Source organism: Gorilla gorilla, chromosome 20 (assembly GCF_029281585.2).
Source record: "Gorilla gorilla gorilla isolate KB3781 chromosome 20, NHGRI_mGorGor1-v2.1_pri, whole genome shotgun sequence".
Classification (NCBI taxonomy): domain Eukaryota; kingdom Metazoa; phylum Chordata; class Mammalia; order Primates; family Hominidae; genus Gorilla; species Gorilla gorilla.
The window spans coordinates 46,324,569-46,347,356 of record NC_073244.2 but is presented as its reverse complement, the minus strand read 5'-3'; the positions used below and the strand labels follow the sequence as shown (position 1 = coordinate 46,347,356).

The 22,788-nt window shown below is 55.6% G+C and overlaps 2 protein-coding genes across 6 annotated transcripts; both read right to left on the bottom strand.

Moving 5' to 3' along the window:
* Positions 1–6,017: 6,017 nt before the first annotated feature.
* On the bottom strand, positions 6,018–8,658 carry HAMP (hepcidin antimicrobial peptide). Its single transcript, XM_004060516.4, has 3 exons — positions 8,503–8,658; positions 6,313–6,372; positions 6,018–6,223 (listed from the first exon to the last, which is right to left on the bottom strand). Exons 1-3 carry the CDS (start codon positions 8,590–8,592, stop codon positions 6,119–6,121), a joined length of 255 nt encoding a protein of 84 aa, XP_004060564.1. The 5' UTR covers positions 8,593–8,658; the 3' UTR covers positions 6,018–6,118.
* A 2,710-nt stretch (positions 8,659–11,368) lies between these two features.
* USF2 (upstream transcription factor 2, c-fos interacting) lies at positions 11,369–22,315 on the bottom strand. 5 transcript variants are annotated; one of them, XM_031004342.3, is made up of 10 exons: positions 22,012–22,215; positions 21,689–21,735; positions 21,482–21,600; positions 21,182–21,382; positions 20,587–20,737; positions 20,382–20,469; positions 20,043–20,101; positions 12,391–12,485; positions 12,109–12,237; positions 11,369–12,016 (listed from the first exon to the last, which is right to left on the bottom strand). In XM_031004342.3, the coding sequence occupies exons 1-10, from the start codon at positions 22,071–22,073 to the stop codon at positions 11,927–11,929; spliced, it is 1,041 nt and encodes a 346-aa protein (XP_030860202.1). In that variant the 5' UTR covers positions 22,074–22,215; the 3' UTR covers positions 11,369–11,926. The 5 variants fall into 5 exon arrangements, with proteins under 5 accessions (XP_030860202.1, XP_030860201.1, XP_030860204.1 ...); XM_031004341.3 differs by having other exon boundaries at positions 11,369–12,237; positions 22,012–22,296; XM_031004344.3 differs by lacking the exon at positions 21,182–21,382.
* Between the last annotated feature and the right edge of the window lie 473 nt (positions 22,316–22,788).

The window sequence follows — 22,788 nt, the reverse complement described above, 5'->3', positions numbered from 1 at the left end:
ACCCGCTGAGTACAGATTCCACCCCTTGGTCATGACTTTTGCAAGGTGGGTGGGGGCTCGGGGCAGCTGGAGGTGGCGTGACAAAGTGCAGCGGTGATTTCACCATGAGCTGTTCAGCCTCACTGGGACATCTCCTGTCCTCCTTCAGGCCAGAGCAGTGGGGAGGGGGGGGTCCTCGCTCTCAAGGGAGAACCCAGGGGGTGAGGGGCGGGGAAATCCCTCAGACCAGGGAGAGAAGCGTTGTGGGGCTGGGGGGGAGTTGGAGGGGGAGGGGGAGTCCCACCCCCACCCCAGGCTTCATGATGTCAGACTCTGCCCGTGCCTTTCCCAGTCCAGGACAAAGGACCATTGAGAGTCGGGTGGGGCTTGAACGCCTGGGTCCTGGAGAAGAGAGGGGCCTGGTGCCTGGGCTTTGGTGGTGGTTGTCGGGGTGACAAGGAGATCCTGGGGGGTATTTGCATGTCACAGCCTTCAGCATCAACACCCACCTAGTTGGAGCTGGAGTCGTGTGCTGGTGCAGTGTGGGGCTCCATCTCCTCCCTGGGTGTGAACTGAAGGCTGTTGCTGGGGAGAGGACAGTGTCCCACAGGAGCACTCGCAATAGTCGCTGACATCAGCAACTCAGGTCTCCAGGAGACCTGTGGGAGCGAGGCGGCTGGAGCCCATGAGAGGAAGGGGCTGGGTGAGAGGACCTGTGACTGGAGGGCAGGTGCCCTGTCTAAGGGGACAACTGACCTGCAGATCCAGTGGCCGGTGCTGCCGCATCAGCTGATCTTTTACGAGAAAGCAGGTGTATCAGTTTTCCAGGGCTGTCACAACAAAGTTTCACAAACTGGGTGGCTTAAAAACCAGAATTGAGGCCATGCACGGTGGCTCACACCTGTAATCCCAGTGCTTTGGGAGGCTGAGGCGGGCAGATCACGAGGTCAGGAGATCAAGACCATCATGGCTAACACGGTGAAACCCTGTCTCTACTAAAAATACAAAAAATTAGCCGGGCATGGTGGCAGGCACCTGTAGTCCCAGCTACTCAGGAGGCTGAGGCAGGAGAATGGCGTGAACCCGGGAGGCGGGGCTGGCAGTGAGCGGAGATTGCGCCACTGCACTCCAGGCTGGGCAACAGAGCAAGACTCCGACTCAAACAAACAAACAAACAAACAAACAAAAAACCCTGCCAGAATTGAGCTTGAATTCCAAGGTCAACGAGATCAAGGTGCTGGCAGTGTTGGTTCCTTCTGAGGGGTGTGAGGATCTGTTCCGGGCCTCTCTCTGTATGGCATCTTCATCTTCACATTCTCTTCCCCCTGTATTCACCCCTGCCCAGATTTGCCATTTATTGATTTATTTATTTATTTATGTTTGAGACATAGTCTTGCTTTGTCATTTAGGCTGGAGTGCAGTGGTGCAATCATAGCTTACTGCCACCTCCACCCTCCAGATTCAAGTGATTCTCTTGCTTCAGCCTCTCAATAGTAACTGGGACTACTGGCACTTTTTTTTTTTTTTTTTTGCTAGAGACAGGGTCTCACTATATTGCCCAAGCTGGTCTTGAATTCGTGAGCTCAAGCAGTCCTCCTGTGTTGGCCTCCCAAAGTGCTGGCATTACAGGTGTGAGTCACCGCACCCGGTCAGATTTAGGAAACCAGTTATATTGGATTACGATTCTCCCGTCTCGTTTTAACTTGATTACCTCTGTGAAGACCCTGCCTCCAACTAAGGTCACATTCTGAGCTACTAGGGGTTAGGACTTCAATGTGAGTTTTGAATTCCTAGCAGCAGGAATTCAGAATGAAGCTCTCGGCCGTGGGGAGCTCTCACTTAAAGCTTAAAGCTCTCATAGATGGGAGCTGAGGCTCGATCCATCCAAGAGCCCTTGCTGCCCTCAGACAATGGTGGCAGCTTCACAACCAGTCCTCCGCAGGACTGCAGCTTGCTCAAAATGCAAGTTCAAGGGCCCCGCCTTGCACCTGTGGAATCAGAAATTCTGGAGGCCCAGCTATCTGCATTTTATTTGTTTATTTGTTTTACAGACAGCGTCTCACTGTGTCACCCAGGCTGCAGTGCAGTGGTGCCATCATAGGTCACTGCAGCCTTGAATTCCTGGCCTCAAGTAATCCTCCTGTCTCAGCCTCGTAAACCACTGGGCTTATAGGCATGCTCCACCACGCCCAGCCTCATCTGCATTTTATTTTTATTTATTTATTTATTTAATTTTTTTGAGACAGAGTCTCATTCTGTCACCCAGGCTAGAGTGCAGTGGCAAGGTCTCAGCTCACCGCAGCCTCTGCCTCCCAGGTTCAAGCAATTCTCGTGCCTCAACCTCCCGAGTAGCTGGGACTACACGTGTGCACCACCACACCCAGCTAATTTTTGTATTTTTAGTAGAGACGGGCTTTCACCATGTTGGCCAGGCTGGTCTCGAACTCCTGGTTTCAAGTGATCCTCCAGCCTCAGCTTCCTAAAGTGCTGGGATTACAGGCTTGAGCCACTGAGCCCGGCCCCATCTGCATTTTTGCAGGCCCTCCAGGAGATTTTGAGCACGCTGAAATTTGAGTATCTCTGCTTTACATGTTCTCCCATCTCTCTAGGACCACCCCAGAGAACTGCTTGCTCAGGAGAGAAGAGCACCCCGTGTCATTAAGTGTAATTCCTGATTTCAGGTTTCCCACCTGCCAGGAGGGAGGCCTCTACCCTCCCCTGTCAATATGAATCCTTTACATTGAGGAAGCATTGGACAGTTTCCAAAGCAATTTCACACTCATTCCCTTGGTTGAGCAGCTCTAGAGCCAGTTAAGCTAAGTCCTGTATGGACGCTTCTGTTCTTTTTTTTTTTTTTTTTTGAGATGGAGTCTTGTTCTGTCACCCAGGCTGGAGTGCAGTGGCATGATCTTGGTTCACTGCAACCTCTGCTTCCTGGGTTCAAGCGATTCTCCTGCCTCAGTCTCTGGAGTAGCTGAGATTATAGGTGTGCGCCAACACGCCTGGCTAATTTTTGTATTTTCAGTAGAGACGGGGTTTCACCATGTTGGTCAGGCTGGTCTCAAACTCCTGACCTCAGGTGATCCACCCGCCTTGGCCTCCCAAAGTGCTGGGATTATAGGCGTGAGCCACCATGCCCAGTGCTTCTGTTCTTTTAAAGGTAAGGAGAGGCCAGCCATGATGGCTCACACCTGTAGTCCCAGCATTTTGGGAGGCTGAAGTGGGAGGATCGTTTGAAGCCATGAGTTCGAGACCCGCCTGGGCAACACAGCCAGATCCACATCTCTACACAAAATACAAAACTTTAGCGGGGCGTGGTGATAGGCACCTGTGGTCCCAGCTACTCAGGAGGCAGAGGTGGGAGGATCGCTTGAGCCCGGGAGGTCAAGGCTGCAGTGAGCCATGATCACACCACTGCACTTCAGCCTGGGCTATGGAGCAAGACCTAGACTAAAAAAATAAAATAAAAAATACAGATGAGGAGGTGGAGCTCCGGATATGAAGAAGATGCATGCAAGATGTTACAGCTAATAAGAGGCCAAGCTCACCACAACTCCCCTCTCCCTACCCCTTCAGTCTTCATTCAGGAAACCTCCCCTCCCAGAGGACAAGCCTCTGTGGACTCCAAAGCGAAGGCAGACATTGATGGTGCCCCAGACTGATCTGGCTCCGAACTGGGCTTAGTTTGGCTCACAGAATGTTGATGTAAAAAGACAAATGCCTTTGCTCAGTTGCCAATACTGTCAAAGCAAGAAATCTCTAATAAAAATAGGAATTCCCACCTTCTCTTGACAAAATCAGAAGCTCTGGTCAGGTTTACCTGCCTTGGGTGTGGCAGCCGTGTCTTGGAGCCCTCTCCCGCCCAGCCTGGGCCTTCCCACTCCCTGTCCACACCCAACATTGAGGCCGAATGACCAATGCCCTTTACCATCAAGTGAGAGCTGTTGCTTCCTGGGAGCTAAGAAGACAGTGAAATAACAGCTCCTATGTCTGTTTCTATCAAATGTGGGCAGGCCAGGCCCACCTGTAATCACAGCATTTTGAGTGGCTGAGGTGGGTGGATCACTTGAGGTTAGGCGTTTAAGACCAGCTTGGCCAACACGGTGAAACCCTGTCTCTACTAAAAATATGAAAATTAGCCAGGCATGGTGGCGGGCGCCTGTAGTTCCAGCTACTCAGGAGGCCAAGGCAGGAGAACTGCTTGAAACTGGGAGGTGGAGTTTGCAGTGAGCTGAAATCGTGCCACTGCACTCCAGCCTGGGCGACAGAGTGAGACTCTGTCTCAAAAATAAATAAATAAACAGTAAAAATATTTTCCCATTTTCAGTTTCTAATACATCAGGCAACTAGAGATATAGCCCACTTTCACAAGAGCTTTTTGGAGTCCTCAATAATTTCTCAGAATGTAAAGGGGTCCTAAGACCAAAAGGTGTGAGGCCCATGGCCTTCAGAGGCCATCCAGGTATAGCGGATGAGCGAGGTATGGGGGATTGTTACATAGGAGCATCTTAAGTTGTATTCTCTCAGGAAGGACACACTTTGCACATGAAACATATAGGAATATAGTTCACCTCCACAAGGAACTGAGTTCCTGCTCATTCTTCTTTTTTTTTCTGGAGACAGGGTCTCACTCCGTCGCCCAGGCTGGAGTGCAGCAGTGCTATCTTGGCTCACTGTAACCTCCACCTCCAGGGTTCAAGTGATTCTCCTGACTCAGCCTCCTGACTAGTGGGATTACAGGCACATGCCACCATGCCTGGCTAATTTTTGTAGAGACGGTGTTTCACCATGTTGGCCAGGCTGGTCTTGAACTCCTGACCTCAAGTGATCTGCCTGCCTCAGCCACCCAAAGTGCTGTAGGCATGAATCACCACCCCGGCCCCTCCCATTCTTGAAAGCTGTATTGCTCTAATTTTCCTTGCCCCACTTTTTTTTTTTTTTTTTTTGACACTAGGTCTTCTTCTGGAACTCCCAGTCTTAAATGATCCTCCCGCCTCAGCCTCCCGAGTAGCAGGGATGGTGCAACCGCAGCGGGCTAGAAACTGGGACATTTAAAAGCGTGAGATACACCAGCACACAATCCATTAGCCATCTGGTGATGATGCCATCAGGTGTCGCAGAGCCTCCTGGAAACTCCATTGTATACTCATGAGAGAACCAGGGTGAAAAAGGCAAATAAACATCTTTGTAGGCCGGGCGTGGTGGCTTACACCTGTAATCTCAGCACTTTGGGAGACTGAGACGGGTGGATCACTTGAGGTCAGGAGTTCGAGACCAGCCTGGACAACATGGCAAAACCCCCCTCTACTAAAAATACAAAAATTAGCCAGGTGTGGTGGCGCGTGCCTGTAGTCCCAGCTATTCAGGAGGCTGAGGCAGGGGAATCACTTGAACCCGGGAGGTGGAGGTTGCAGTGAGCCAAGATCATGCCACTGCCCTCCAGCCTGGGTGACACAGAGAGACTCTGGCTCAAAAAAAAAAAAAAAAAAGAAGAAAAAGAAAAAAAAAGTCTTAAGTAGTTTCCACCTTCAGGAGCCCTACAAAAGGAGTCCCTGGATCTTACTTTGAGAACCTTTATAGCAGTGTCCAATATTTTGGCTTCCCTGGGCCACACTGGAAGAAGAATTGTCTTGGGCCACACATAAAACACACTAACACTAATGACAGCTGATGAGCGAAAAAAAAAATTGCGGAAAAATCTCATAATGCCTTAAGAAACTTTACAAATTTGTGTTGGGTGCATTCAAACCCATCCAGGGCTGCATGTGGCCTGCGGGTTGGACAAGCTTGCCTTATAGGCACTGATTTCTACAGCTGTTTTAGGAAGATCTCAAGGAGAGGAAACATTAACTTTCATCCCCTGTTATTGCAACATGAAGGGGGAGAACAGAAACAAATTTTCTTCACCAACTTTCCTGGCAACCTCCAGGACACACCAGCCCCACATGACCCACCAAGCACTGGTGCTTGCAAGGCAGGGTCAGGACAAGCTCTTAGCACAGACCCTCGGCAGAGAGAAAGGACAACAGACACTCTGGTTTGGAAAACAAAAGAACCAGCCATTTTATTCCAAGACCTATGTTCTGGGGCAGCAGGAATAAATAAGGAAGGGAGGGGACGGGGGCAGGGCAGGTAGGTTCTACGTCTTGCAGCACATCCCACACTTTGATCGATGACAGCAGCCGCAGCAGAAAATGCAGATGGGGAAGTGGGTGTCTCGCCTCCTTCGCCTCTGGAGCATGGGCTGTGGGAAGGAAGGGAATGTGAGCAGGGAACTGGCCTTAGCATGGGGAGGGAGCAGGGGGCTAGGAAAGGCATCACTGTTGCGCTCACCGTCCAGCCGGCCCTGGCTCCAGCTCTGTCCTGGGGTTGCAGCTCTGCAAGTTGTCCCGTCTGTGAAAGCAGAAGGGGGTGTTGAGGATGGCAGGGGGCCCAGTGGACCTCTGAGACTGGCTCCCGGCAACCTGCTCCTCTCCAAGTGGTTTAAACCCAGAGCCCAGCTGGACTCTTAGGAGGGGACTTGCTTTCTTGCTTCTGCTCACCTTCCCATGGGCGGCTTTTCCTAAAAAAAAAACCTCCCAGATCCGCCTCCTCCTCTTTCCACAGCTGCTACTCTTCTTTGGGACATCACCTTCCCCTGCCTGGATGCCAGTGCCAGCCTCCTAACACATCTCCCTGCATTCTTGCCCCTCAATCCATTTGCCACACAGCAGAGTCACTTTTTTTGTTTGTTTTTTAGACAGAGTCTTCCTCTGTTGCCCAGGCCAGAGTGCAGTGGCACAGTCATAGCTCCCTGCAGCCTTGACCTCCTGTGCTCAAGCGATGCTCCCGCCTCAGCTTCCCGAGTAGCTGGGACAGCAGGTGCACGCCACCACACCCGGCTAATTTTTTAATTTTTTGTAGAGATGGGGTCTGGTTGTGTTGCCCAAGCTGGTCTCGAACTCCTGGGCTCAACTGATCTTCCTACCTTGGCCTCCCAAAACTCTGGGATTACAGATGTGAGCCATGGTGCCCGACTGGCAGCCTAAGTTTTTTAAAACATGGCCAGTGAGATTGTGGTTTTCTCCATTTTAAAAACCTACAGGAGGCTGGGCGCAGTGGCTCACGCCTGTAATCCCAGCACTTTGGGAAGCCGAGGTGGGAGGATCACCTGAGGTCAGGAGTTCAAGACCAGTCTGGCCAACATGGTGAAACCCTGTCTCTACTAAAAAAACAAAAATTAGCCGGGCGTGGTGGCAGCCGCCTGTAATCCCAGCTACTGGGGAAGCTGAGGCAGGAGAATTGCTTGAACCCGGGAGGCGGAGGTTGCAGTGAGTCCAGATGATGCCACTGCACACCAGCCTGAACGACAGAGCGAGACCCTATCTCAGAAAAAAAAAAAAGCTTATGGGGGCTTCCTCTTTATTCCAAGGAAAAATCAGTGTCTGTACGGTTGCCCACAAGACTTAGGGACTGCCCATCCCTTTGCCTTACCCCTAAGTCCCACCATCTCCTCTTGCTCAGCCTGACCCTGGACTATGCTGGCTTGTCCTCTCCTTAGGTCTTTGCTGCCTCCATCTCTCACCCTCCAAGACAAAGGTCAACTGTCACTTTCTCATGAAACACTTGCTTGACTGACAGCCCCTTGACCATGCCTGTGGTCCCCCAACCCGTGGCGTGTGCCTGCTGTCCCAGCTACTTGGGACGCTGAGGTGGGACGCTGAGGTGGGAGGATTGCTTGAGCACAGGAGGTTGAGGCTGCAGTGAACTATGACTGCACCACTGCACTCCAGCCTCAGCAACAGAGGAAGACCCTGTCTCTAAAAAACAAACCAAAAAAGTGACTCTACTGTGTGGCGAATGGGTCACGGTCACTCTACCACTGTCTGTTATGAGATTCACGAATAGAATGTACTAGACACAATTATTTATTCATGTTTTCATCAGTCTTTAATGAATTCCCTGACCAGGATGGAGAAGTCTCCTCTCTCATCTACCTTGTTCATGGCCTCGTCCCCACTGTCTAGAATAAGACTCCACACAGCATGGGGTTTCGTAAATACCCATGGAATTAGGACCTTCCAGTCCCTGTCACTCGGTGCTTCATTGATTTCTGTTCTTTTTTGGAGATGGAGTCTTGCTCTGTTGCCAGGCTGGAGTGCAGTGGTGCAATCTCAGCTCACTGTGCAACCTCCACCTTGCGGGTTCAAGCAATTCTCCTGCCTGAGTCTCCCGAGTAGCTGGGATTACAGGCACCTGCCACCAAGCCTGGCTAACTTTTGTATTTTTAGTAGAGACGGGATTTTACCATGTTGGCCAGGCAGGTCTCAAACTGACCTCAAGTGGTCTGCCTGCCTCAACCTCCCAAAGTGCTGGGATTACAGGCATGAGCCACCGTGCCTGGCCTGGTTCCTGTTCAGCTGCCAGTACTCCTGAGACGTCCTGAGCTCTGCTCAGTGCTCAGGTGTCTCCAGTGCCCTAGGCTGAGGCCTGGCTCTCCCATCCCTGCTGCCCTGCTAAGGACCCAGGCCACTGGGCTCTCACCTGTTGTGGGAAAACAGAGCCACTGGTCAGGCTGGCGAGGAGGAGGAGGAGCAGGAGGCAAGCGGCCCAGATCTGGGAGCTCAGTGCCATCGTGCCGTCTGTCTGGCTGTCCCACTGCTGGGTCTTGAGCTTGCTCTGGTGTCTGGGACCGAGTGACAGTCGCTTTTATGGGGCCTGCCAGGGGAGGCGGTGGTCTGAGCCCCCTCCCCTTTGCTCTGTCTCATTTCCAAGAAGGTGGTGGCGCCGAAAAGGCGGGAGAGATAAGCGGGAACAGAGCGACAGGGAACAGGGTTGTGTCACCCTCAGCCGGCAGAGGTGTGTTCAGGGGGTGGGGCAGACGGGGTCACAGACACACACTGCTCGCCAGCCATCTGGGGAGCCCTTTCCCCATCACGATGTCATTCTGCTGATCGGGAAAAAAGTTCCCCCTTTTGCTTCAGCGGTTAAGCAGTTTGATGAGCAGAATCAAGGTTCCGCTCTCCTCCACTCACTTCCCCATCGCCTACATGCACACAGGGCATGGCCAGCAGCCGCCAGGCTCCTCAGGAGTGTCTGGCATGTTGGGGGAAGCATCCATTGCTTTAAGCTCTCACCACACGTGCATAGGTTCTGGCAGGGAACACTAGATAGCCCTGAGCAGGGCAAGCATCAGCGTGTGCCCCTGATCCGCACGCGGTGTTTTCCCAGTGTCAGACCCTTGAGATGTGGCTCTGGTAACTGGAAAATGTTTGAGCAAACTTTTGGCCATAAATGACAGCAGTAATATGGCCCAGCACAGTGGCTTATGCCTGTAATCCCAGCAATTTGGGAGGCCAAGGCAGGAGGGTCGCTTGAGCCCAGAAGTTCAAGACTAGCCTGGGCAACATAGGGAGACCCCATCTCTACAAAAAAAATTTTAAACAAATTTAGCCAGGCGTGGTGACACACATCTGTAGTCCCAGCTACTTGGGAGGCTGAGGCAGATCGCTTAAGCCCAGGAGGCTGAGGCTGCAGTGAGCTATGATTGTGTGACTGCACTCCAGCCTGGGTGACACAGTGAGACCCTGTCTATAAAACATAAAATAGCGGTAATAGTAATAGCTAACATCTACAGTCTGATGAGTACATTTTATACGATGGCACATATGTTGACTCACTTCTGCACCAACTCAGCCTGTGCTGCCTGTTCTCCCAGCAGCACTTACTACCCCACCTTCAGCTCCGCTCTGTATTCAGGGGCTGCCTTCTCAGTCACCCAACCCCAGAGGCCTGGGCTCCCCAGACCCTGCTCCCTTTTAGGAGCCTCCTCCCCGTCGGACACTCATTTCCTTCACTTTACAGAAAAGGCACTGAAGGCAGAGATCAGGGCATGGCCCAAGCTTGCTCAGCCAGAGGCAGAGCTGAGATTCTAGCCTGGACAGCCTGACTCCAGGGCTTTTGCTCTTACCCACCAGGATTCCCCATCTCCCCTAAAACACAGCAGGGCACAGCGGTATGCTAGACCTGGCTCAAAGAGCAGACCATGCACATCTCGAAACTCTGCATTCAGTGGCATCATGCTGGTACCCTGAAATCAGCAGCAGTGGGAGTCTTGACACCCAGAAATTGGCAAGCACTACAAGCCAGGGATGTTTTTGGGGAGCCGGTTCCTTAGGACACCACTAGCTGGGGGATGAACCCAGGCTGCCTGACTGCAGTGCCTTCATTCCTTTCTACTACCAGGCCCAGCTCAGGGTGCACACGGCCCAGGGGATCAACAAACCTTGGTTCCAGATGGGCCCTTGCACATTTTGCCACTTTGCCTCTTTCATTCCAGGGCCATCCAGTGTCAGCCAAGTCACCAGAGCCTGGGGATGTTGTTGTCGAGGAATGAACACTTCTTCCTGGTTGCTGAACCACTTTCAAGGCCCACTCAAGCACAGAAATGGACAGGCCCTGCCATCTGCCTCCTCATCCACACCACGTGGGAGGCTCCTCTTGTCACAGCCTGGGTAACAAAGCGAGACCCCATCTCTACAAAAACTTGGCTGTGGTGCTACGCACCTGTAGTTGGTCAAGGCTGCAGTGAGCCGTGATTGTGTGCCACTGCACCCCAGCCTGGGTGACAGAGTGAAACCCTGTCTCTAAAAACTAAATGAATAAAGATGGCCTCAGATGGGAATAGCTAGGAAAAGGAGACAGCACTCTTGTGGGAAGAGACGAGTGCAGGGAGGTGGGGAATTGGGGAGGAAAGGCAGATGGAGCTCCACAAGGTGAGCAGAGTGGCAAGCCCAGCTCCTGGGAGTGAATGGAGTTGAAGGGGGCTGCAGGCTGAAGCAGGGCCCAGTGAATAGGGGTGTGCTCACCTGGGGAGACACGGCAGCAGCCCCCAGCCCTACCAGGCATCGCTGCATCTCAGCTGAGGACAGGTTTCATCATCAGCAAGGGCAGGGGTCACAGCACAGGCGCCAGAGCCTCGGTGCAAGGCGACAGGCTGACGGGCCAAGCTTGGCGCCCTGGCCATCTGCCCTCCCTGGGGGTGAGGGGCTCAAGGCCAGGCCCCACTATTGGCTGGTGCAGAGGGGAGGGCTTCGGCCCAGCAGGGCAGGGCCAGGGGCTGGTTGTGTTTTCAGGAACTGTTGATACGGAGACCCCTGCCTCTCCTCCAACATGGGACATGTCCTTGACCCCAGCTCCCCACACCCTCATGCACGTCTAGGGCCTCAAAGGGGACATTCATTCCTTAATTCCTCCATCCATCCAACCAACCACTGGGTACTGGGTGGTGCAGCTGGCAGGGACCATGCACAGCCATGTGCACAACAGCAGAACCATGCCTCGTGGAGCTCTGCAGACCCCAGGCCCCCTCCCCACTCCTGAGGTGGACAGACACACAAGCAGACAAGGCGGGGGCCACATGAGGCCAGTTTATTGCAGTTAAATACCTCTCTCTCTCTCTATTTTTTTTTGTCAATTTTTCCATAAAGAAAATTAAAACACACACACACACACCCAAAGGGGAGCAGGGACCCAGAAACAAGAGGTGGGGTGGGACATGGCCTCCCTGCATAGGTCCAGGCCCCGGGTGGCCCCCCAAAGGCTCCCCTCCTTCCCATCAGCACCGTCTCAGTACCTCCAGAGAGCAGGAGGCAGCGGGACGTGGCAGGGCCTCTGTCCCCTCCCTCTTGCCTCCAGGTGAGACCACTAGAAGTGCCGGGGCTTAGTGAGGGCCGGGAGAAGGGCGACAGACAGACGGATGGGGAGGGAGGATACCGTTTCCAAGTGGAGGAGGGCGGTGGGCACTGTATCCACAGAAATGCATTATTTCTCCCCGTTTTTTGTTAAAAATCTACTATAAAAAAACGCAGCTGGGGGAGGGGCGTGTGTCCCTCTCTGTGCTAAGGGCTGGGGAAGGGGGCAGCAGAGGCCGGCGTGGGCGGCGGCGGCTGCGCGGTGGTGGCGGGCGTCACTGCCGGGTGCCTTCGCCCACCATCTCCAGGTTGTGCTGCTGCAGCTGGGCTCGAAGCAGGGCGTTCTCATTCTTCAGCTCCTCGATCTGGCGGACACGACGGAGGTCAAGGGAGCTGAGGGCCAGCGCCTTGCATCTGGGGCTCCTGGGCCCTGACCCGCTCCAGGCCCCGCACCCACCTGCTGCCTCAGGAGCTCGTTGTCCATCTGCAGCCGCTCGGCCTCTTTGAAGGTCTCCTGCATGCGCTGGTTGGTCTGGCGCAACTCCCGGATGTAATCGCAGGCCTTGGACAGGATCCCTCCTTTACTCTGGGGGGCGAGGGGACCAGGAGCCTTAGGGCGGGCACCACCCACCGGCCTCCACCCCAGGGATGACTCCCAAGCCCCATGGCTGTTGGACTTTCTGCATGCAAGGGTTGGGGGCCGGGACCACCGCAGCCACTGAGGGTCCGGGGTGCTCACCGCTCCCGTCTTGCTGTTGTCTGCGTTACAGTCTGGAATGATTTTCGAAAGCTGGACGATCCAGTTGTTGATCTTGTCCCTCCGCCTCCGCTCCACTGCGGAAAACAGAGTCACAGCCACGGCTTCGCTGACGGCTCGTGCCCGAGCGGCCGTCCTCACAGGGCAGAGGCTCAGCCCGAGGACACCCAGGCACAGTGCAGGCCCCACCGAGACCACAGCCCTGGGAAGTGAGGGGCCGCACCCTGAGCCCAGCCGGCCCCCACCCCAGCTTCTCAAGAGGAACAAAGAAACCTGGGCCCTCCAGTGCCACACATGCTTTTAGGATGGGCATCAAAGGCCAGGCACTTGGAGATCATTTTGCGGGCCTGCCCCACCATACTTGTACAAATTTTAATCGACAGTTAAAAATAAGGAAATTTCTCATGGTAATTGGCGTCACTGGCTTCTTTTGAGAAATGGAGCTCTGGTCACAGTGGGCACATACTAGGAGGCAGGGATGGACAGAGCCACTCTTCACAGGACCAGTGCCCCTTTCTGGCTCCCGCGGCCCCTGCACTGCATTCTCCAGTCTCCCCAGAGACTCTGGGCACCGTGATTTTGTTTTTTTTCCTCATCTCTAAATCCAAGTCTGACCATGTTTCACCCCTGCTTAAAATCCTTCCACAGGGCAATGGCAGATCCCAACTGGTACTTGCGGCTCCCAGGGCCTGGCCCACAAAGCACCAGCTCACCCAGGAAAGACCCAAACCCTATGTTGAAGGCCAGAGATGGCAACTCATAGAAGGTTTTACTTAAAAAACCCAGATTTGTGATTTTACTCCATAAAACTCCACAATCTCACGCCAACTGTGTCAGCTGGGTGGCAGCTGCCCCCAGACAGAGCACATGCCTTTCTCTGGCCACATCCCATCCGATACCCGCCTGGGGTCTGTGTGCTGCAGAGCCTGAGACCCCTGACTCAGGGCCTGCTAAAGCCAGGCTGTCCCAACCCTTCACCGCCTGCCAAGCCCCAGCACCAGGTACCGTGGGGACAGGAAAGAATGCTCAGCTACCCCCAATTCCCACCCCACGGACCCCCAGCCCCCTGCCAGGGTGGCTCGTGCTGTCTGCGCCATTTGTGGAGGGGAACGAAGCCTATAGCTAGGGCAGATGTGGCAGGAAGGCCAGGGGGTCTTTTCAAAGCCTTGGATAATGGTGATGAAACCGGTCAGGGGTCCAGTGAGCCTGAGAAGGAGGGGTGGGCCACAGCCTGCCCGTTACCCTCACACCCCGAGATCGGCAGCTCCCCAGACCTGCCGTTCCCTTGAAAAGGCTGGGGCCCACCCACCAGCAAACCCCTCTGGCTTCTCTGGGCTGTGGCCGCGTGCTGCTGACTGGCCTCTCACTGCCTCCAGTGCCTCCCACTCAGGCCTGAGTGACAAACCCTCCGATGGATGTGGACTCTCCTTCTCCCACCGTGACCACTCTTCCCTGGCCCCTTCCATCCTCGTGCTCCCTCTTTCCTCCAAAACCAATACCCCAAGATCAGTGCTTGCTATGGAGCACGGTCCAGGCCCTGCACTGGGCTCAGCGAGTGCTTGCTCCCCTATTACTATCGCGGTGCGCTGAACCTTCCCACCAAAGACAACCACACCCGCCTTTGGGAACTCTGGCCAAAAGCAGCAGCGGAGCTGAGAGTCCAGGCCTGGAGGCACCGCTGGCGCAGTCCCCAGCAGAGCGCTCCTCGCCCAGGGGTCCGTGGAGGAACTCGGCAGGCGGCCTCATTTCAGCCTCTGCCCTCCCACAGTCCTCTCGAGAGCTGGGCGCCGGCCGCAGCTACATCCTCTCCAGCGCGAGTTTACTTCTTACACACCTACTCCCCGCCCTACTATATGCCAGGCCCTCTGCCAGGCTGGGGTCCAGGGTGGGAGCAGCCCCGGTGCGCCCCATGGGCACTTGCAGCACCACTGTGGGCAGGTGGCACTAACCCCATTGCATTCGTGTCATCACTGAAGATGGTACAAAGTGCCTCGGGAACGCCAGGCGCCGAGCCATGGCCTCTGCATGGGAATGGCGGTGGGATGAATCCTCAGAGATCCAGGAAACATTCGGGCTCGTTTCTGAGAGAAAGACTCTAAGGCAGGCAGCTGGGAAGATCCCAGAAATGGTGGCCTGAAAACCATTTCAGGGTATGCAGGGGTGGGAAAAGTTGTAAAGATCGGTTGTCAAGGCCTCGCGTGCTCTGCTCGCAGGTCAGGACCGCATCTCCTCCTCCTCCAGAGGCCCAGGCCCTTGAATCCAGGCCCTGACTTTAGCAGGCGGTAATGCTGTCCAGCCTGTGGCTTCGGAAGACCATCAGGGCACATTTGAAATACAGGAAGACCCATTAGGACCAAGGCCACATTCATTCCACAGAAGCACTTCAGTTACTCCATAGGAAACTTAAAACTCAGAAGCTGGGTGGGGTGGCTCACGCCTGTAATCCCAGCACTTTGGGAGGGCGGATCACATGAGGCCAGGAGTTTGAGACCAGCCTGGCCAACATGGGGAAACCCCGGCTCTACTAAAAATGCAAAAATTAGCCAGGCATAGCAGTGCATGCCTATAATCCTAGCGACTTGGGAGGCTGAGGCACGAGAATTGCTTGAACCCAAGAGGTGGAGGTTGTAGTGAGCCGAGACCACATCATTGCACTCCAGCTTGGGTGACAGAGCGAGACTCTGTCTCAAAAAAAAAAAAAAAGAGAGAAAATTCAGAAGCGAAACCTGCCAGGACTGAAGGAAGAAATGGACAAATCCACAAATATAGTGAGAGACATGGACATCTTTCTCATTGATTGGTGGAACAAGTAAACAACAACAAAAAAAATCAGAATAGAAAGCCTGAACACTCAACCAGCCTGACCTCACTGACCTAGGGGGACAATCTGCCTGACAGCAGCAGACACCTGTCCTCGTCAATGCCCCAGAAGCTTCCGCCAAGCTAGGACACATTCGGGCCCGTCGGGTAAGTCTCATCGAATTTCAAGTAACTGAAATCATACAGAGTATGTTCTCTGACCATAACAGAACTAAATTAAAAATCAATAACAAAAAGATATCTGGAAAACCCACAAATATTTGGAAATTAAGCAACCTGCCTCCAAATAACAGAAAGGTCAAAGAAGAAATCACAAGGAAAATTGGAAAACACTTTAAACTGAATGATAACAAAAACACAACACATCCCAGTGGGATGTAGCTAAAGTGATGCTGGAGTGAACTGGCAACTCTAAATGCTGTTAAGCAAAGAGAAAGGTTAAGAATCATCTCAATCCCTGCTGTGAAACATTAATCCTGTAAAATAAAGATTTTAGTAGAAAATTGAAAAAAAAAAAAAAAAAAAAGAATTACCTTAAAAAGCTGGGGTTGGGGTGTGCCAGGGAAGCTAAAGCATGAAACCTAGCAAATTGAATCCAAAGTGAGTAGAAGGGGCCGGGTGCAGTGGCTCACTCCTGTAATCCCAGCACTTTGGGAGGCTGAGGCAGGTGGATAACCTGAGGCCAGGAGTTCGAGACCAGCCTGGCCAACATGGTGAAACCCCGTCTCTACTAAAAATACAAAAACTAGCTGGTGTGGCAGCGGGCACCTGTAGTCCCAGCTACTTGGGAGACTGAGGCAGGAGAATCACTTGAACCGGGGAGGCAGAGGATGCAGTAAGCTGAGATTGCGCCACTGTGACAGAGCGAGATTCCATCTCAAAACAAAACAACAAACAAACAAAAAACCAAGTGAGTAGAAGCATGAATTAGTAACATTAAGAGTAGAAATCAATGAAACGGAAAAAGCAATCTCATCTGGCACCTAAAAATCAGATTTCACATAAAAGTCTCGATTTCTAGCTTCTCAGAGTTTCTGGCAACAGTGGCCCTAGATTCTGACAGGGCAGCAAGGGGAAGGCACTGGGCAAGGGCCACCCTTCAGGCAGCGCACACATGCCCCAGATCACTGGGGGCCCCCCACAACCTTTCCTATTTTTTTCTGACACAAGGTTTGGGTCTGTTGCTCAGGCTGGAGAGTAATCTCAGCTCACTGCAACTTCTGTCTCCCGGGCTCAAGCCATCTTCCCACCACAGGTTCCCAAGTAGCTGGGACTATTACAGGCATGTACCACCAGGCCTAGCTAATTTTTAATTTTTTTGGTAGAGACAGGGTTTTGTCACATTGCCTAGGATGGTCTCAAACTCCTGGGCTCAAGTGATCCATCCGTCTTGGCCAAAATGTAATCCCAAAAGTGCTGGGATTCCAGGCGTGAGCCACCACACCCAGCCACACATCCCTTCCTGACATGCCAAGTGCACCTCCCTCCCTCAGGCCCCTGCAGGCATTTGAGTTTGTGACTCTGGGATAAGCTCCTGCAGTACCAAGAAGTGGTGGGAAGGAGGGAAAAAGAAGTGAGAGAAGCGGATCTGAAATTCACCATAGAACAGAAACTTGGGGTTTGTGGCCATAAGGGAAGAAGAGGGCAGAGTTGAAAGCGGCTCTGGTCTTAGTTTCTGGCTTGGGCAGCTGTGACAGGGGTAGCTTTTGCTGCTCTGCAAAGAAGAAGGTTGCATGAAAGCCTTTGGAGACGGGAGATGGCACATTCTCTTTTGGGCGAGTTGCGTTTGAGGCATTACAGGGATGTCCAGAGACGGAAATCTTGAATAGGTAGTTCAAAACGTGGGGCTGGAGTTGCAGTGAGAGGAATGGAATGGATGGAAACACAGTTCCTTGCATTACCAGGAGCCAGGTGGTGGGCGAAGCCTGGGAGGACATCAAGGAACAGTCCTCAACTTTTTGTGAGTCACACACTCTTCTGCAGCAAAGAAAAAAGAGGAACACCTACAAGTGGGAACAGAGTTTGGGGGATACTGACCAAGAGCTTCCGAGCCCGTCGCTGGGCCTCACAAGTCATACACCTGAGGCCGACGGGAGGGGCCGGACCTTATGAAACACCAGCAAGACTGGGCGTGGCAGCTCAGGCCTGTAGCCGAGGCCGGAGGACCACCTGAGGCCAGAAGTTCAAGACGAGCCTGGGCAGCATAGCAGGACCTCCACTCTACAGATAAAACAAAATTACCCCATGTGATGGCGCCTGCCTGTGGTCCCAGCCACTCAGAAGCCTGAGGTGTGAGGATCGCTCGAGCCTGGGAGGTCAAGGCTGCAGTGAGCTGTGATTGTGCCACTGTACTCCAGCCTGGGTGACAGAGTGAGACCCCCTTCTCAAAAAAAAAGAAACACTCGCAGCCAAAGCAGTTTCTCAAGCTTGTCCACTATGACAAATCACCTGAAGAGCTGATGGAAAACACAGATTCCCTGGCACCCCCATCTACTCACTTGGAACTGGGACAGCCCTGGAAATTTCACTGTTAACAGTGGGGTAGGAAAGGCAAAGATCACAGGAGAATCAGAGAGGATGGAGGAGAAAGGAAGATTCCAGAAAGGAACAGAGGGAAACAGGCAGCGTCAGATGCTTGGAGCCCAGACAGCAAAGGAGGCCAGTGGATGTGGCAATGGGGTCACCACGGGTGACCAGAAGTGGAGCTGTTTTGGTAGAGCCATGAGCCAGATGGCTGAGGGTACCGGGAGGATGAGCAGATGGGGGCAGATGCTCTGCAAGTCAGGAAAGCAGAGACAGGACGGAGCTGGAGAAGTGGGCAGGTGACGAAGACTGCTTCACAGGGTGAGAAAGTTTCAAGGCTGCCTGGAGTCAGATTAACTAAGGGAGAGGCGGGGGTGAGAGTGGGGTGGGAGGGTCCTGAGTCCTCTCTTCAGCCTTACTGTGGGGCCACCAAGACTCACTGCATCCCCACCAGGTGCTGGGGGCGGCTGTGCTTCCAGCATTTCACAGAGGGAAGACAGGTACGGAGATTAAGAACCACCCTGACGCCCCACCACAGGTAAGTCGTCGGGCTGGGGCTGCTCTGGGGGCCCCTCAAACTCACTGCATCTCAAAACCAAGCTCAGATGCACCCCTTCCCTTCCAAGCATGGAGGGGAGTTCAGCACGAAACCCTTATTCTCCAGCCTTGGAGTCCTCCCCACATTTCCCCCAACCCCTGCCCTGTCTCAGGCCTGACAGTCGTATGGTCTACCTCCCAGCCTCTTCCCACCACTCTTGCCAACAGCCTCCACAACCCAAACCCCTCTGCTGGCTTCTCATCACCCTGGAATAAAACCACAGGAGCCCAGACAGCCACACTGGGGACTTCTTCCAAGGTCCTCCACCATCTGGCCTGGGCAGCCCCCTCCACTGCGCCAACTTCCTCCTTCCTTTCCTGAATTCTGCTCTTCTGCAGACACACCACGGCGGCCCTGGCTCAGGGCCTGGCCTGTGTCCTAGCTCTTCCCTCTGCCCGGGACTCTCCTGAGGTTCTCAACAGGCCCCTTCCCTCAGGTCACTTCAGGGCTCTGCTTCAATGTCACCTCTCCAAGAGCCCTTCAGAGCACACTACCATGCCGCCATCACCCGCCACCTTCTTCCCCAGCTTTCCTCTCCTGCCTGTGACTGCCTGCACTGCCTGATGCGGCTGTGTGACTCCCATCTCTCCCACCAGAACGCGCACAGAGAGCTGAGACCTCGTCTGTCCTATCATCTGCTGCATTGCCATATCTGAGGACACAAAAGGGGGGCTGGTCGTAGTATGCACGCGCTGAATGAACGCCTGAACTCAGGGAGGAGCTGCTCAGAACACAACTACCTGGGCCACAGACCCCAGTCCCATCACCACCTTTAGGACTCAGCATTCAGCCCCTCACTCAGGCATTCGAGGCCTTCCTGATCTTCCCTGAGGCATTCTAAATGGAACTTCTCCCACAACCAAACCAGCACCCCACAAAGTAACCTGACCCACACTCCCCTCTCCCTAGGGAAGCCTCACCCCAGCCCACCCCCCATCAATGTCCCATGAGACCCATGAGACAGGAGCCCTCAGGCCTTCGAGCCTCCCTGACGCTCCAGGCCAGACTCCAGACCTGGCACAGGGCCTGTGCCGCTCAGCCCAGAACCCACGGGCAGTAAATATTTGTTGAATGATGGTTGTTTGGGTGTAAGCACTCTCCTGGCACTTGCACAGTGCTGTGCCCACTGCAGTGGCTACTGACAGGCGGGGCGGGACAGTGCTGAAGGCCAAATGACCTGAGGTGAGACTTCGTGTTTCTGGAAAGGGCAGGATGCTCCGGCCTTAGGTAGCCAGAGGCAGAGCTTCATGCAGTTTCTCCCTCAGATGTGCTCCCTAGGGGAACAGACCTACTTCTGGAGGCCAGGCAGGCATGGGAGTGAGGGATGTGAGCATGACAGCTGCCACGTGGAAAGGTCAGCCCACGTGAGCCCGGTCAGCCCCATTTTTCAAGTGGGGCAGGCAATCCGTATGGGAATGTGAAGTCCACCATCTTAGATGTGGGCCATGAATTCAAGATCACCAGCCGGGTCAACAAATGGCCAGTTCCAATTCACACTCCCTGTCCCTCTACTTCTGACACTGTACTCTCCCCTTGTTGCTCACTTTCTACCTTTACAGCGTCCAGCAAAGCCCTCTGGAGCACTTGTGGCCTGCCCAGGAGTGGCTTCTCTCTCTGTCACTCCACACTCCAGGGCTGGCTGAGCCTGTGAGGGTGGCAGTCAGGGGGACCCGGAGCCACACCTTGTCCTCACCTTCGTTGTGCTGGGCTCTTCTCCTCTCATCACGGGGTGTTCTGGTTCCATCAATTTTTCTAGAAGAGGAGGGGAAAAAAAAAAGGGGGCATGTATTATCGCAGATCTGTTTGCCCAAGCATCTGCTAAGTATTAGATTTAAAAATTATCTTTGCAAGGTAAATCCATGTGCAAAAACAAGACATGATACTTTATGTGCACTAGAGCAGCAGAAACAGGCAAAGAAAAAAAACATTACACCATGTGCCCACTTCATGCTAACTGCCCAGCTTCTACTCCAGAAACCCCTCTCTTCCTTCCATTTCAACACCAGGCCCTCCAGGTGTCCCCTGCACATACGGAGAGTAAGGGTGTGTCCGGGGGGCGATCGTCCTCTGTGTTCCTGTCTGAAGCACATCCTGGGGCGTCATCATGACGTAGAACTGGCCTGCAGGGAGAGTGGGGGGTTAGTGGCAAGGCAGGGTGAAGTCAGAACTGGTTGGGGGAGCTTCCCTCCCTGCTGGGCCCGTTGCCTCCCCCACCTGCCAACCTGACTTCTCCTCACCTCCAGCCTGCAAGCTCTGGTCTGTGGTCTGTACGGACACAGCCGTAGTATCTCCCACACTGGACGCTGGGAAATAGGCAAATCGTGCCTCCCCGCTGACAGCCTCGGCCGCCGGACTGCCACCATTGCTGAAGGGATTTTGGATCACAGCCTGGGGAGTAGGAGGGCAGAGTCTACCCTTAGCTTTCTCTGTTCCTCCATCCCGTCCCCTCATTGCTGTGCTTGGGGTTTACTGCATTCTCTGCAATTAACAGGAGTGGGGACTCCTTCTGCGTGTAGCATTCTGTCCTGTGTTTCAAACAGCCCTGGAACATGGCAGGAGGTCAGCGATCACTTGCTGAGCCAATCCGTTTTGCACTCTAAGAAACTTTCCTCTTAAGACACATCATTCCCATTTTGCAGGAAAAAAAAATTCCAAGAGCACTGTCCCCAGGTTTCACGGTGCACAACAGGGATCTGGCCCCATGCAGCCTGAGGCCTGAAGGCAGCATCCGCTGGGCGACACCTGCCCCACCCCCGGGGCTCCCCAAGAGCAGAGCCAGTGTCCCCTCTCCACTCCCTCCCACCCCTCACCCAGGGGTGGCAGGGCACCTACCAGCGGGAAGGGCGCTGCAGGACCTGGGGGCACAGAGGCAGCGGCGGGGCCCGGGCGCTGGGCTGCCCCATCCACACCCACCTGGGTCACAGCCTGCTGCCCCCCCGCGAAGGCAGCGGTGGACACGACGCTGACGGCGCCAGCCGTGTCGCCCTGGCCGTCCAGCTGACCATCAGTCACCTGGACTACGCGGTATGTCACCTGCAGGGGGCGGCAGAGTGGCGAGGCCGGCGCTGGGGCCAGGTCCGAGCCTTCCCGGCGCGCCCGCCCGCCCGCTCGCCCTCGCGGCCCGCCGCTCACCTGTCCTCCATTTGTCTCTGTGCGGAACTGGTACTGGATGTTGTGGTCGCCGAACGCCGCCTGCTGGACGCTGGTGATGGCCACCGCTGTCTGCTCCTCCGCTCCTGGGCCGTCCCCGCCTGGGGCCGAGGAGGGTCGGGGCACGGTCAGGGCCGCGCCGAGCGCCCCCAGCCCTCCCCGGGCGCGGCCGGCCCCGCAAGCACTCACCTTCCTGCAGCTCGACGCCCTCCTCCGCCTCGGGTCCCTTGTCGTGGCTGCCAGGGGCACAGGAGGGAGCAGGGTCAGCGCGGCCCGCGCCCGCGCCCCCGCCCCCGCGCCCAGCTGCAGGGCCCCAGTCCCACCCGGCCGCGCCTGAGGCCGGGGGCGCCGCCGAGGCCGGGGGCCGGGGGCGGGAGGCGCCGGGTCCCCCCCGCGCCGGCGGCCTCCATTTTGAGCCGGGCCCGCGGCCGCTCGGGATCATGGCGGCCCCGGCCTGCAGGCCGCGGGGCCGGGGCCGGGGCGCGGGGGCACGACCGGGCCGGGGATCTTACCTGGCGGCGGCAGCAGCGGTGGCCGAGGCAGCGGGATCCAGACCCGGGTCCAGCATGTCCATGGGGGGGGCGGGGGCGGGGGGGGCGCGGGGCCCGGGGGGGAGGGGAGGGGAGGGGAGGGGAGGGAGGGGAGGGGGCGGGCGGCCGGGGGGGCCCCGAGCCCGGCGCTCACGCCGCGCGGCAGGAGGGGACGGAGGAGATACGGGAGCCGCTCGCGCTGATCACGGGGACAAACAGTGGGGTCATGTGAGGAGGAGATGCCGCCGCCGCCGCCGCAGCCGCCGCCGCTCCTGCAGCCGCTGCAGCCGCCGCCGCCTCCGCCTCTGCCCGCCCGCCGGCTCCGGGCGGCCCGAGGCTCCGGGACGCCGCGCGGCCGCCCCCAGCCCACCCGGCTGCCCGCCCGATGCACGCGGCCCTCAGGCCTCCTTCCCTGAGCAGCCGCCGCCGCCGCGACTTTTTTTTTTGAACACGGCCCGCCCTGGCTGGCCGCCGCCGGTGCCCTGGATCGCCAGCTCGCGCGGCCGCCGCCCGGCCTGGCCCAGTCCGGCGGCGGATCGCTGCTGCAGCCGCCGCCGCTTTCTATTTTTCCCCCTTTTTTTTTCCTCCTTTACTTGAGCTGCGCGCGCGCGGCGGCGGCGGCGCGAGCCCGGGGCGGACGCGCGCTGGGGGAGGCGGCCCGGGAGCGCGCGCGCTGTCTGTCTCCGGGGGCGGGCGGGCGCGCGCGGGTCCGGGGCTCCGCGGGGCGCGAGGTCGCCGCGCGCCGCCCGGGTGAAACGC

Bases quoted from the DNA above. Each gene is read 5' to 3' on its own strand.
- HAMP (XM_004060516.4), bottom strand. From the start codon at position 8,592: ATGGCACTGAGCTCCCAGATCTGGGCCGCTTGCCTCCTGCTCCTCCTC. The intron at 6,373-8,502 runs GTGAGAGCCCAG...CTGCTTTCACAG, and splicing joins GCTCTGTTTTCCCACAACAG to ACGGGACAACTTGCAGAGCT. The intron at 6,224-6,312 runs GTGAGCGCAACA...TCCTTCCCACAG, and splicing joins GAGCCAGGGCCGGCTGGACG to CCCATGCTCCAGAGGCGAAG.
- USF2 (XM_031004341.3), bottom strand. From the start codon at position 22,073: ATGGACATGCTGGACCCGGGTCTGGATCCCGCTGCCTCGGCCACCGCT. The intron at 21,736-22,011 runs GTAAGATCCCCG...TGCCCCTGGCAG, and splicing joins ACCGCTGCTGCCGCCGCCAG to CCACGACAAGGGACCCGAGG. The intron at 12,486-20,042 runs GTGAGGACAAGG...TGTTTTCCGCAG, and splicing joins AAGAGCCCAGCACAACGAAG to TGGAGCGGAGGCGGAGGGAC.